Below are 16,102 nucleotides of genomic sequence, written 5' to 3'. Positions count from 1 at the left end.
ACCAATCAGTGATTACTAGGTTCTGAATCTAGTTGTTAAAAAGTTAATGACATCCTTGTCCTTTCATAAATGCTTAAAACTAAGATTAATTACAAAAAAGAGAATTAAACTAAATAATCCGAAATAATTACATTCATATAATCACAGTTTTATTAGTTTAAAAGTTGAAATTGTTGATTGATTAATGCACATATAAATACAAAATACTATAAAAATAAAATTCAGTATAGTTATCTCAAAAAAGAAAAGAAAAGATTAGAGCACGATTCCCTTATTTAGAAGATTTAAAAAATTTGTCCCATCTGAACAGTCTTACTAAATACTAACAGCAATAATTGGAAGCTAGACCTATTTAAAGAAAATTGCTACATTGATTTGACAGGAGATGCTTAATACCTTTGGTTAGACCCTTTCTTTGAATTTTTCTCTAAGGACAACTCGCCATATTTTAAAGTACATTACCCTCATTTCGAAAAATATGGAGTACTCAAATTGAGTAATAAATAAATAACCACACAATTTCATGAACCTACAACTTTTTGAAAAACTCAATCATGCCTAGAAATTATTCTTTGTCTTGGTAGGTGTTCTAGATATTCCACAAAATATTTGCTTTAAATTGGTGCATAAGAGAAATTCAAATAAACAGTGCAAATTACAGATATAATATTGATATTTCTTTTTATGTATCAGAGAAATCATGAAATAATTCAACCAAAGAGATTTAAAATCGAAGAAGCAACATAAATGTGAAAAATAGGTATGATTTGTTGAACGAAAGAGATAAAAAAAAAAGATCATATTGACTTATTTATCATTTTATTGGAGAAACCAACCAGGACTATGCACAAGGAAAAGAAAGTTAATAATTTATTCCTTTTCTAAAACCTATAAACCTAGGCCTAGGTTACTTTATTCATCTTTTTTTGGGCAATGTAATATTAAATTCATATATATAATATAATCTGAAAAGAATGTGCCTTTTACGGATATTTATTTGGTCAAATCATAAATAGAAAAAAAAGAACATCTTACATTAGTTACCCAAGTAACGCATGCCTTAGTTTTTCTTTAATTTAATTTTTATTATTATCCCAGACGAATAAGATGATCCCGTGTACACAATTAGACGTACGGCACACCTAGTCAAACACAGTACTATAATGTCATATGTCAACTTACAATGCGCGGTTACTCAATTTGCAAGCCAATCAATTCATTTTAAGTGTTCAAATAATGTTGTTCGACTAACTCTTGTTTAGATGAGCCGGAACCAAAATATTACCTTTTTGGACACAAATCACAAAAATAAGTGAAAAAAGCAACTAAAGACCAATTTATATATAACGCATATCTTCATTGCGCTATACCTTAATGACACGTTTGTCCGTTAAGGTATAACACATGGGTTGTATGCGTTATATTTGAATTTTAAATTGGCGGGCAAAATATACATAGAGCGCATATGCATGATGTGCTATACCAGAAGTTGAAAAGACAGGTAGGTATAGGCATCCTATATATGCGCTATACCTATATAAAATATCGGGTCAGTCTTCTTCCCCGACCAGAAAACAGAACCAAAACGGTCCCCCATTTGGATGCCGGTCTCTCCCCCCCCCCCCCATTTTTTAACAAAAAAACTCTATTGGAGCCCTCCCGTCCCCCAAAAATCGTGTCCTCTCCGTATTTTAGCAAGCTAACACCGGATCCAAGGCGTTGTCATGTAGTGAACCTCGTTTATTGCTCGTTTCGGCTCCCAAATCATCAATTTTTCACATTTCAAAAAATTTTAAATCGAGGTATTCCGACTTACTTTTTGGTAAAACTCATGTATATAAATGCTTAGTAGTTGTTTTTACTGTGTTGTATGTTTTTTTGTGATCGTTTGTGATATAATTATTTTTTATTTTTTATCCAGATTAGTTTATTTATGTGCTAAAAAATTAGTAATAATATATATTGTTATTTTATGAATAATTATTGTTATATGTGATTTTATTGTTGTATGTATATTAATATGTGACTTTATTATTGTTTAGTGCCCTTTAGTGTTATGTTGTGCCCTTAATTGTTATGTAGTGTCATTTAGCGTAGTAAAACTGATAATAAATTTTAGCTTATGCTAATTGACTTTATTTATGGCCATTTAGAGTAGTGTTACTTTAGTGCGCTTTAAGATTTCGTAGTGTAGAATAAAAACTACGTGCTCTCCTTAACAAACTCGGTTAAAGTACTCAATTATGGATTTAATGTATTAGTAGATAATTATCAAATATTAGATATGAATTACAAAATAATCAGTTGACGTTATAAAAGAGACGTTGTTGAAAATTTTGGGCAAAATATGACAGTTAACAAAAAAATCATTACGAATGAATTTAATTCAATATTATTTACTATTAAGTTTGTAGTATTTTTTATATGAATAATTTCTTGATTAATTATGAAATTTTAATATTTAATTCTGTTATAATTCAAAAAAAACTTTAAAAAGATGATAGTTCAAACAAAACCTTATAGAATTTTAGTAAAAAAAATGTACGAAACTAATATATGAAATATTAATATAGAAAATTTATCAACCTAAGTATTTGTTATATGAATAATTACTAAAATATATTTTTTGTTATTGAAATTAAATATTTAATTCTCTGTTAACCCCAAAAGTATTGCAAAAAAGATGATAGTTCAAACAAAAACCATCTCGAATTTTAGTCAAAAAATAAAAGAAAATGACATATAAAACAACAATACAGAAAATATGTCAAACTAAGTATTTTTCTATGAATACTTATTAATTATATCATGTATAGTTATGAAAATTAATTATTTAATTCTATTATACCCAAAAATAGTTGAAAAAGATGATAGTTCAAACAAAACCCTGCCGAATTTTAGTCAAAAAATATAAGAAACTAACATATAAAATATTAATATCGAAAATGTATCAACCTAAGTAATAATATAGGAAAATTATAGATTAAATATTAATATAAAATATATTACAATATATTTGAAGATGTTAAACAATTAAACAGAAAAATACTTTAATTAATACTGTTCAATTTACAGACATCATCATGGAGCTTCCCCATGTGCATCCCTGACCTGCATCTCGAGAGCTACTATTGTTACAGGGTAACCATAGGTCTTCACACATCTTGGATGGGTAGTGTCTGTCCCAGACCTTCCACCCCAGACATATAGACGATCTGTGGGAGTTCATTAGGGACCACCCACTGTATCCCCGTATAGTTAGACGCCTTCAGCGGACGAATTTTTACAGGATCATAGAGATCGGCCAATTGCAGTTCGACTGGGCGCTGATCAAGGCTATGATAGAGCGGTGGCGACCGGAGACGCACACGTTTCATCTACCCATCAGCGAGGCTATCATCACGCTAGAGGACGTGGAGGTTCTTTTCGGGCTGCCCGTTGATGGTATACTTGTAGCTTACCCGCATGATCTTAGAGACTATACGGGAGAGGATTACCTTCATATGTTGCAACGGCTCACTGGTTTCCAGCCTGCAGAGCCAACTGCACTGAGTGGGGCTAGTCGATTGTAGCTGACGCCCGTTAGGCAGCATCCTGTTTTCCCAACAGTTGTCGAGTGGGAGGGACTACCTAAATTTCAACCGCATACATTGGACGTAGGAGTACCATATTGTTATAGAAATCAAACAAGTGGCCTTATTGATGATAGGGATGAAATACGAGAAATGTGTCAACTGGGGCCTAGATTACGATGCCCTCGGTCCGAAACAAGATGTTGATGAAGACAGTGACAATGAAATAGTACCAGACAGTGACGATAATGGCGAATGAAAATTGTTATTTATTTCTTGGAAAATATTTTAAATTGTTGTATTGAATCTTTAATGCTAAATATCAATTAGATTTAACCCTATTGAAAATATAGTTTTATTTCAGAAATTTTGCAAACTGAATCTTTACAGACATTTAGTAAAATAAAAATACTGCAACAAAACACTACGTTTATCCTTGATAATTGGGCACATTGGATGAACTTCCACCTGGAGCTGAATTACCACCGTTTCTCAAATTAGCTGAAGGACATTTACAGCGATCGTGTCCTGTTTGGAAACATATGCCACATTTACGCGCATAAACGGTATCACCAACATCCATTTGTTTCCGTATCCACATTTTTTTTGCACTTCCCGTTGACACACATAATCCTTGTTACACACCATTTTAAATAGTTCCGGAGGCCAATAATACTCCGTACTCACTGGCTGCAATTATCCACTATAGGTGTTTACGTATGCAGTAATACTATATTCTTTATCAACGTATCTCGTTGCCGCAAAACCTGTATGTTGAAAGCATTTCATGGTATGCGAGCATGGCAAGTGATAGATTGACCATTTTCCACACGAGCATAATCTTCTGGATTCATTGACGGTGTGCGTATTATTCCTGCGATTTTGATGCAGACCAGTACAAACTTCAAAAATATTTCGCTCGCTGCAATACTGCAAAAATATATGCCACTGTGCTCGCTTCCTATATTTCTCAAATTGTCTCATTGGCTGTGGTATAAATTCAACACCCCGTTCCATCAATGACGATGCACCTTTACTCCTCCATCTGCTTGAATGACATCCGCACTATGGCAGTGACAGACAATTCACGTGCAGACTTCAACAACCCGTTGAAAGATTCTGACACATTTGAAGTCAAAATTCTCCATCTTATACCACCATCCTTATGCAAAGTCCACTTGTCAAGCTCATGTCGCATCAACCAACAAAAGGCTTCTGGGTCTTCCTGCCTAATCAATTCCATTTGCCTCCTGAATTTACACTTTTGGTGATCTGTTGCAGGTATCCATATTAAATCATGTAAGTCCTTATTCGGATGAGCCCTCTGGAAGTTGGCCTTCAAGTTCCTAACGCAGTAACAGTGGTAGGTATATAGTTCCTGCCATGCACGCAAATTCTGTACAGAACTTAAAATACTGCCATGTCGATAAGATATTAGATAAATACTTGAACGCTGTCTGACAACGTGCTCCTTCAAGTGGTTCAAAAACAATATCCGTCTCTTGGATTTCATTGGCACAAATAGCAAATGCGAGGGAAAATATGCTTCCATTAGCATCTACTACAACGGCGATCAACAACTTAATATCATACTTTTAATAGACATGAGTGTCGTCTATGGATAATACCGGCCGGCAATGCACAAAACCATCAATGGCTGGTTTAAATGCCCATAACACATATCTGAATATGAATTCTTGTATCCCCGGACTCCGCTCTAGCTTCCATTCAACAATAGTCCCGGATTTAAAGTGTTGCAATGCAGCCATGTACCTGGGTAGAGTGGCAAAGGACTTATCCCAATTACCATAAACAATCTCAAACACACGTTTACGCTCGAGAAATGTCTTTCTTTTAGTAATGGTACATCCATATACCTGGTGGATAGATGTTATACACTCTTTAATCTTGTACCTTATGGACGATTCAATGAGTGGAATCAAGACAAGAAAAATCAAGTCAACATTCAAGTTAAAATGATTCCAACTGAATGTGTCCATTTCACAAGTGTGGGTGCCAATATATTTTTCCACAATCCATATATTTATTTTTAACTTTCTCGCACGCAACATCCATGTACAACCTTGAAACCATCTACGACAAATAACCTTGTATACTTTCGGAGATGACTCATGAACCACGATCTCAGGACACTCTTTTATGTTGTACATTCGCACCACCCTGCTTAGGTGCGCTTTATCAACAAAAAGCATATTCTTTGATAGCACCGTTAGTCTAGATTTATCCCACATTACTGTCCGAATGTCATCAAGATCCTTGTGAGGGCATCCACATCCGGCATACTGGGCAACTGATCAAGGTAGGGAATCTCCCTTGAATGAAACAACACATGGGACTCGTACACTCTGGGTCTAACGGGAGGTGGAGTGTGCGTCAAATCAGGTTCATCATTCTCATCCTCATCATCATCACCCTCATTAGGGAAGGGTGTGTCATCTCCAAACTCATCAGCATTGTTGTTATAATCACTATCATCTTCCTGACTCTGCGCATCTGCCAAATCCCGATTTAATATATCGTCTTCGGGCAATTGAGTAAGGACAGGACCTTCAAGTTGCTCGTTTTCACTGCACAACCAATAAAATAATGAGTTAATCAAATTCATCCAAACATTACATATAAACTTTATCACTTAACTTACAAATCATAATCTGTTGATATCCCATGATGTACATTATCCTGTTGCTGATGACTCCCGGATGGACCACCATGATCCAACAAACCAAAACTAGGCATATTCCAATTGTCTGTTGGTTCATAAATTATAAAATTCATATCTGGCCGGTACCCCCTTTGGAATATATGAGTGTTAATACAAATATAATATATAAAAAAAAAATATCGTAATACAAAGAAAAATTGAAATTTACCACTCGACTTGTGAATTATGTAAACTTGGAGAGAAATTATGTCCTCACTCCTCATTCGTCCGTGGAGATAAGTTTAGATCTGGCCAAACTCTTTTAAACGGAACCTGTTCGGATAAAACTGCTTCAAAAAAACTACCCGATGATTGAGGGTTATCCCTATTTTGCGGAACCTCAATATTGCGAACGTCTTCAGCCTTGACGTACATTTTCAATATTTTTATCACAAGAAGTTTCTGGTGTTCATCCGGAGTCCTCAAAAAATCTGTCAGAGTTTCATCGTCTTCGATGTTAAACTAAGCATAACAGGCAACCCCTTGCGGAGTAACAGAATACGGATATCTTCTGGTTACTTTGATATTAATCGAACGTTTCCTCACACTCATTTTTTACATAACAACGATGCCAATCTATCATACTCCGTTGTAAGTGGCAACTTAACATGACACTGTAGAGAACAACTATACCGTACTGAGTTATTCTCCACTACAACCTCACCCCCCAATATAATACAACCCTAATTTTTCGCTCTTCGGATATTGTGACAAAATGCAAAATAAGTTAAGCAAACAAATATTTCGGAAGACCTAAAGGATCCTGAATGGATTTTTACCGAATTTTGAAACTCCTTAAATAAGCAAAAAATCAGTCTATATATGTAGCGCGTATTATGTATGCGCTATACCCTCAATTATTGGTGGGTCAGTAAAGTTTACATATAGCGACCCATGCGCTATACCTTAACGGACAAACGTGCCGTTAAGATATAGTGCATTGAAGACATGCGTTATATATAAATTGGTCCTTAGTTTTTTTTTTAACCTATTTTTGTGGTTTGAGTCCAAATAAAGTAAACACTTTGGTTCCCGACTCTTGTTTAGATTGCTTTGATGACTTAAGCATATTGGATTTTCTGACTACATGTTTGTCTCTATTCTACAATTATAAATAGCGGTTACTTTAGGTTGGATGGTCTTCAAATTTTCTCGAAAAATAAAAAATGTTTGTCGTAAAAGAAGACACATCAAATCATCAATTATACATCCAAGATTCTAGTTTATGATTTTGCTCAAGAGGATTTTATACATCATCACCAAGCTCTTAAATATTGAGAAGTCTAGTAGATTGTATTCTTAAATATTGAACGTAACTTATGCCTGAAATAAATACTTTGAGAGAATATTCTTATAAATCTAATATTACGTTTTCGATTCCATTTCACACAATGATGTTTGACTAAGTGACATGGAATTACATGTCTTATATTGGTTAAAGTAAGAAACTAAATTTAGCACATCAGGCATTAAAGTATGAGTAGTTTAAAAATTTTGAACTTTTGTGGGTTGATAAAGCTGTATAGAAATGGAATAATGTCAAACATTTCCAAATACATTAAAAAAAATAAAAGAATATCATATAAATTGAAATGAATAAATTAGAAATTTTGCTGATGAATGTCTAGCATGTTTGGAAGGACAATGTTAACATCTTATCACTCTATTTCAAATAAAATAGATGAAGCAACCCTGCAAGGATTCCAAACTAAGGTATGTTCAAAGCTCGATATATATATTATATCTCACCAAATGCTGTTAGTTTCATGTTTCTATATGTTGTTAATTAATAATTAGATCAGAGGTAGATCAAGAGATGCAGAAAGTGGGTCGAATTATGAGATGCAAATTGAGCGCAACTCTTAATTAGAGTGTAAGCGGATCCAGAATTTGATGATTGCGGGTGCTACTGTATTTAATGTACAGTAATGAGAGGTTGAATTTGGGTATACATGAAATTGGCCGGTTCGCTCTATTTTAGACGTCAGTGTCCTAGTTTTGGCACCAAAGAAGCTTAGTTTTCATCCGAAAAAGCTACTTTGAACCCTGTATTGACTTACCAGTTGCATGACTGTGTCAACACGTAGTACAAACGTACTTCTTGTCCTAAACACAGGATTATCATCCAACCATAATAACCAACATTAACGGTCATCATTTTCCCATATTGTTTTATTTTCCAAAGTACAGGAGGTATATATATATATCCAAATACCCCTCTCCCACCCTCTTTCTCTCCCTCTGCCTCGTTTGATTTTCCTTCTCAATTAGGAATGTATTGATCTTTTTCCTGGATTAAATATTGTAGAGGTGTAGAACATCATCTTTTTCTGCAATTAAGTGCAACATTCCATTTCCCCATTTCCAGGTACCCTAATGATCATCTTCTTTCCTTCTCTTTATATGCACGTATGAGAATCTAGTATATAAGTCGTGGATGCACGTGTACGTATTAGCTAGTGTTTGTTCATGCATGCATGCCATGGATATATAACAATTATTAAAAAATAACGTTAAATGACATGCTTTCAATCTATGTCCATGGTTCAAATGTATAATTTTATGTGTATTTTGTGGTTTTATATATTTTCAATATTTATTGCAGGACTGTGAATGAGGAAAGGGCAAATCCAATCATGAATATATGGCCACATCCGATCCATTGTAAGAGGGAGGAATTTGGGACAGAGGCGAATCCAAGCAAATATTTGAGGATTAGAGCCAATGATACCACATAGACTATAAGCCTTGGCAGTTTTCCTTTTTCCCCCTCCATTTGTTTCCAATTTGGTGGATGTTTGTAGGATAATGGATTCTGAAAAATCGGCCTTGTCAACCAGACCGGTCAAATGTTGTGATCGCGAGTGCAGTTGTTGTATGATGAAAAGATCCTTTTCAGGGACTTGGTTTCGGTCTGTGAAGCGGAAGTATGATGAGTCGTCATGTGCTGAAGGTGATGAGAAAAAGCTTTTCATCTTACCTCAAACAGCTCGTGTTGAATTCGAAAACGAATGTGCAGCCCTTCGGGAAATGGTGAGCAGCCAACAACAGATAATTAAGGACTTAAGCAGTGAGTTGGAGGAAGAAAGAAATGCATCCTCCTCAGCAGCCAAAGAGGCAATGTCAATGATATTGAGGGTGCAAAGAGAAAAGGCAGAAGCTCAAATGGAATTAAAACAATTCAAGAGGTTGACTGAAGAGGAAAAGGCACATGACCAGCTGGAGATTATGGCATTGGAGGATTTGTTGTACAAAAGGGAGCAAACAATTCAGTCCTTGACTTGTGAGGTACAAATGTATAAGCACAGAATGATGAGTTATGGCCTCACCGAATCTGAGGTGGAGGGAGAGAATGGGGGCGGCTGTTTTAGCCGAAACAATAGTACTATGGCTGATGAGACTATAATTGATCAAATCCCTACATATGATTACCCTCCCTTGAAATGCTATACAAATGAGAATCAAGTTTACTCAGAGGTGGTGGATATCGAGGACGAGAAATATGCATTTGGAGAGACCCCATGTTCGCATGATCAATTGCGAGATTTGGAGGATAGGATCAATCAGTTGGAGAAGACACCAAGAAGCACTACTGATGGAGAGTTATTTAAGAACAATGTCCTTGAAAAGTTTATAGTTGGTCACTCCCCAAGGAGGCTGAGACATTTAAGGAAATACTCAACTGATAGTTTAGCTTCTCCTTTTGCAAAAATTAAAGAAATAAGCTCAGATTTCACTAGGAAACAACAGTCACAAACAGAGGAGTATCCAAAGGTGGATAATTCATCACAAGTGGGAGATGACATGAGTGACAGAGTGTACACTATTGATTCTATACACCAGGAGGCTAGATACAACGTCGACCCCAAGGCAACGGCTGGAATAGCTGATGATTATATAGTTACCCCAAGGGAGTCATTCAATCATACAGATTTTGGAGATCCTGAGGTCACTAAACTGTACCTTAGGCTTCAGGCACTAGAGGCTGATCGCGAGTCAATGAGGCAGGCTATTATTTCTATGCGGACTGATAATGCACAGATGGTATTGCTCAAGGAGATTGCTCAGCAGTTGTGCAAAGAGATGTCACCTGCAGCGAAGACACGAGTTAGGAAGCCATCTGTAATTGGGGGCTTTTCACTCATGTCAGCTTTCAAGGTACAATAACTAGAATAACGATGATCAATATGTCCTGTTTCCCAGTAAATTGTCATTTCAGTTCACAATATATGATGCATAAGGTTTTTGTCCAAGATATTGCAAAGGTAACAGAAACAAGGTTACTCAATTTTGTCAATTTCACTTGATTTTTTCCTTAATCGATGACTATATTAGTTCTGAAATAATGTACTTGTACAGGACATTTTGAAGCATCTTTTTTTGTTAAGAATTAGCAAAAGCTACTTCTTGCCTTATGATATGAAAACTTGCCACCCTTGCTCCACCTCATCTGATCCCCCCCCCCGGGGGGGGATCTGGTTTCCTTTTGGTCCTTGTCATGGTTTACTACAGCTGACATATTTGTCTATTTATTTCTATTCAGTGGATTATATCCCTTGTTCTATGGAGAAGAAAAGCACGCCGATGCAAGTGAGTTGATTTTCGCCCAAGCTACTTTCTAGTATTAGCAAGTTGATCAAATTGGCAGTACTCAAATACTCCTAACTTATTATGAAACTTGTATAGGTACATGTTTGGAATGTCAGCCAAGAATACAGGGTTGAGAATGCTTCTAGACAAGGGACCTCGTGTGGGGCGTTGGAGATGTATCTCCAGTACACAGGTGAGAAAAACCAGTTCTCAAAACAGCAATGTGTTCTTACTCTAGAGAAGAGTTACTATCTGTTTACTCTTGCATTTTGACAAGTCCAAAATCTAAATCTATATGATGGATATTGTTGCATCTTAGCTGATCAAGAGGACCTGTTGTGACACTAGGGGGGTCATTATAATTGTCTATTTTAGATAAATATAAGTTTTCTAATGCATCTTTCATGATATATACTTTTAAATTTTAATTGTGGCAGGTGCCCTCTCCCATGTACAAGGACCGATGGCTTGGGATAGAGAACTTGAAGGACTTGTAGTATGAAGTCATATCTAATGGATATATTGAACTTTTACAAATTGTTTAGGGGCTTTCTGGGCCTTGCAATATTTGTTCCCTACCAAGGAATGTAATTTTGTTTGGGCCCCTTAGAAATCAGAAACTCCTTTTCATGTGTTATTTACCCACCCATATTCTTTTTATTCCACATTTTCATCTACCCCTAATTTTTATGGATTTAAGTTATATATACTTTTTACAAATTTATTCTTTTCTCATTACCCCTGTTGATCTCATCAAACTCAATTTGACTCATACAACTATTGATAACCTCACATTAAGAACGATCTTACTGAATTATGAAGCATAGCGTGTGAATGATTGCATATAGATGTTCGTAACACGGAACGAAAGACAATAACAATTGTAGGCAGATTTTTTGTGCTTAAAATTTATTTACATGTCAAAGATCGGATCTAGGACGTACTTGCAGGGGCGGCCTGACCCTAAAGCAAGTGAAGCACTTGCTTTAGGCCCCAAAAATTTAAGGGCCCCAAAATTACTATTTCTCTATATATAGTAGTATATTATTTATATAATTATCTCTTATTATTGATAAATTTATTTCTTTATTGTCATATTAATTTTTAATAACTCGATTTCTTCCTCTAATTAATATAACTAAAATAGTTACCTGTCAATCTTATTTTATTTTTTTACTTAATTATATTTCTCTATTCATTAGTTGGTCACGTAACTATATCTAATAATCTAACTTATTATTTATTTTTCTTACATAAATTATACTCTCTCCGTCCCAATTTATATGAACATGTTTGACTGGACATGGAGTTTATGAAATAAAGGAAGGCTTTTGAAACTTGTAATCTTAAATAAATCATAGAAATTTATGGGCTAGAAATCATCTCATTAATGTTTGACCGGACATGGAGTTTATGAAATAAAGGAAGGCTTTTGAAACTTGTAATCTTAAATAAATCATAGAAATTTGTAGGCTAGAAATCATCTCATTAATGTTTGACTGGACATGGAGTTTATGAAATAAAGGAAGGCTTTTGAAACTTGTAATCTTAAATAAATCATAGAAATTTGTGGGCTAGAAATCATCTCATTAATGGTAAAAAGAAATATGGTTGGGCCATCCCTTCGTACTTGGTGAAGAGAGTTTCGTTTCAAAAATCTTCGATAGTATAACGACTCTATGCGTATCCACACCGAGACCGACCCTTGCTATTAACTCTTTGATCAATGAAACCCGCAGACAAATTAAATGAACAATACTTCGCTGAAATTCTCTCGAATACTTCAAAGCAATAGTAATAAGACAAGAAAACAATTTTCCTTGTCAAAATTTCCTATCGTTGACCATCGTACATGGGCTATTAGTAGGTATCCTACTTCCATTCGTCCTTTCAGTATTCCTACTCCTCCTTATTTGCAAGGCTAAGCATTGTTTTTCTATTTGTATAGGGCTAAGCACCGCTCTCCTTAATGGTAAGGCTAAACACTGCCTTCGTATTTATATTGGGCTAGGCACTGCCCTCCTCATCTGCAAGACACATACATAATTTTTTGGAGATTACAGATACATACAATTATACGAATATTTCGGAGGACTATGTGAGACTGACCTTGTTTCCCCTTTCTCTGTTGGGGAAGAAAAAGAATTTATTTCTCTCGACTGTGCGGCACTTCTTGTGAATCAAAAAACCTTGGCCGCGATATATAGGTGACATATATATAGCCAATCACCTAATCTTTCCCAAGTCAATTAAGGAAAACAAAAGGCGGTGGTTCTAAACAAATTTTTCCATAATTTACTATTGAAAAATACAAATCCCATTCACAATGGGACTTAGTGGCCGACGAGTCCTTCTGGACTATACGTAAATCCAATTTTGGATTTGGTTTATGACTCTTCCATTAATATTATATACATATTCTTATATACATATACATATCTTATATATATAAATATTAGTTATGAGTATCAAATATATATCACATATATATTTCAATCAAGAGATATAATTTATTCTATTCTAAATAGAAAATTTCAATTTATTCACAATATTAATTATATTTCATGTGCTAGCAAAGAGTATAATAATATTTCATTTGGACTAATAACTTTATTTATTTGACTAATTAAATTCTTTAATTCAATTGTCAAATAATAAGTTAATAAATCCTTTAGCAAAGATCAGAATACTCGTTAGTGTGTGACCACATAGGTTCAATACTAAACTGGTAGTAAATTAATCATATCAATATACTAATCAAGGGTGGCGTCTAACAACACTCCTTAATGACCGGATTGAATGAAGTATACAATTTACTCTCAAGAACCAGTAGAAGAATAAAACAATATTTTCTTCTGTCCATATAGCTCTAAGTCACCCTAGGATATGGTTCAACTGTCAAATCCTAATAAGCGACCAATTATGTGTTCATGTCAAATATAATCGACCATTGAATGACCTAAGAAACTCATTTTTTCTTTCATTCAATCGCCCTAGCCAAGGTCTTAGTTTGGTCATTTATAATTCATGACAACATGGAGCTTAAACTCATTACCAAGAGTTGACAGATTCTATCTTGATCAATCAACAATTCTACAAGCATTTAATCGTACCCAATATCCTTTCAACTATCGCCCTAGGGCCATAGGTCTCTGGTATCAAAGCACAATAAATAACTTGTCAATTACTATGACGATCGCAGGTCAAAGGAAACTCTTACATCACATTCTTCAAGAGAATATCCTATTGACAGTTTATGGTAATTCTAACTATTAGGAAATATCCAATGAGTCGGTTCAATGATCATATCTCTATATGCATCATCTATCTATGTAATTTAGTTAATGAGGTCAACTAATCTTTATCACATAAAGACGATCACATAAATATTGATCTAACCGGATTACTAATGTCCAAATTAATAATCCTACGATCAAGAACAAAGTTTAGATTAAATTGTAAGAGACTTTACTCTCATTATCATGATCTCCATCACGATGACAAGTCTCAAAATTTAATCAAGGACCTTATTAAATTAATCAAGTAATTAATAATAACTATGATAAAAGAATATCAAATGTCATATATTTTTATATCAAATAACGTTCACAAAAATATGTTCAAATCATCAAATGTGATATTGGATGTAGGACATATCTACTGTATCCCTAACGACATGCACAAAGACACACTCTTACAGGCATGATTTCATTTTGGACTTCTAGGAGGAAAAATATCAATTTTGCAACTCCATTTACAACTAAAAGGTGGACATACTTACCAAACTCAGTTAACCTTGGATGCAAAGCAAACATATGGTGGTTATACGAAGTCTAAACAAAGAATCATTGTAACCGGCAACACTAAGCTGTCATGTTTAGTACCAGTAGACACCACCTCAAAAAATGCACACGAGAGTCACAAGAGCATATTCCAACTATTGCCAATGTCTTATACGTGCAGAAAAAAAGTATGTGGTGACCTTCAAGAAATAGATTTGCTATCATCCCTATCCGAAGAGAAACTTGCATTATTATAACCTTCAAGTTTTAACTCGGAATCTACATAAATGAGAAGTTAGTCTTTAGTCCTTCTTAAGTACTTAAGAATGGTCTTCACCACCTTCCAATATTCCTCACCAGGATTTTTCAGATATCGGTTAGTCACTCCTAGTGCATAAGCCACATCAGGACGTGTACATGTCATGGTATACATGATAGCTCCCATTGCACTAGCGCATGGGATCCTACTCATGCGTTCTCTCTCTTCAGGTGTTTTAGGACAATCCTCCCTACTGAGAGTAATTCCAGTGCCTATCGGTAGATAGCCTCTTTTGGAATTATCCATGTATACCTCTTTAAGATGACATCAATGTACAAAGACTGGGAAAGCCCAAGCAACTTCTTAGATCTATCTCTATAGATCTTTATTCCCAATATATAAGCTGTTTCTCCCAAGTCTTTCATAGAGAACTGTTCAGATAGCCAAATCTTGGTATTTTGCAATGCTGGTACATCATTCTCGATGAGCAATATATCATAAACATACAATATTAAGAATATAATTGCGCTCCCACTAACCTTTTTGTACACACAAGGCTCTTCTTCGCATCTAACAAAATTGAACTTTTCAATTGTCTTGTTAAAGTGAATATTCCAACTTCGAGAAGCTTGCTTTAGTCCATATATGGATCTCTTTAGCTTGCAAATTTTATTATGATCAGACGAAAATATAAAACCTTCAGGTTGTGTCATGTACACATCCTTTTCTAGCTCACCGTTAAGAAAAGTTGTTTGCCATATTTCATAATCATAGTATGCTGCTATAGCAAGCAAAATCCGAATTGATTTGAGCATTGCCACAGGAGAGAAAGTCTCATAATAGTCGACTTCTTCTTTCTGACGATATCCCTTGGTAACAAGACGGGCTTTTTAGGACTCCATATTTTTGTCTTCTCCAATCTTTTTCTTAAAACCCCATTTACAACCTATATGTTTTATATCATTTGAAGGTTCAACTAAAGTCCATACTTTATTTTCCTTCATATATTAAATTTCGAATTCCATGGACTTTTGCCATTTCTCATAGTCAGAACTTTGTATAGCCTCTTCATAGGTCTTAGGATCATCATCATTATGATCAACCTCATTTGATACATCATTTTGTACTATTAGATTTAATCTAGTTGGCACATAACGTTATCGTGTAGACCTTCTAA

At 34.8% G+C, this 16,102-nt stretch overlaps 1 protein-coding gene across 1 annotated transcript; it reads left to right on the top strand.

Moving 5' to 3' along the window:
* Nucleotides 1-8,516: 8,516 nt before the first annotated feature.
* On the top strand, nucleotides 8,517-11,549 carry LOC107762572 (myosin-binding protein 7-like). Its single transcript, XM_075248133.1, has 5 exons — nucleotides 8,517-8,662; nucleotides 8,900-10,452; nucleotides 10,838-10,884; nucleotides 10,981-11,077; nucleotides 11,322-11,549. Exons 2-5 carry the CDS (start codon nucleotides 9,103-9,105, stop codon nucleotides 11,379-11,381), a joined length of 1,554 nt encoding a protein of 517 aa, XP_075104234.1. The 5' UTR covers nucleotides 8,517-8,662; nucleotides 8,900-9,102; the 3' UTR covers nucleotides 11,382-11,549.
* The last annotated feature ends 4,553 nt before the right edge of the window (nucleotides 11,550-16,102 follow it).

The sequence above is a fragment of the Nicotiana tabacum genome, chromosome 24, assembly GCF_000715075.1.
Source record: "Nicotiana tabacum cultivar K326 chromosome 24, ASM71507v2, whole genome shotgun sequence".
In the NCBI taxonomy this organism is placed as follows: domain Eukaryota; kingdom Viridiplantae; phylum Streptophyta; class Magnoliopsida; order Solanales; family Solanaceae; genus Nicotiana; species Nicotiana tabacum.
The sequence above is the reverse complement of the archived record's forward strand: the minus strand, read 5'-3'. Positions and strand labels throughout refer to the sequence as shown.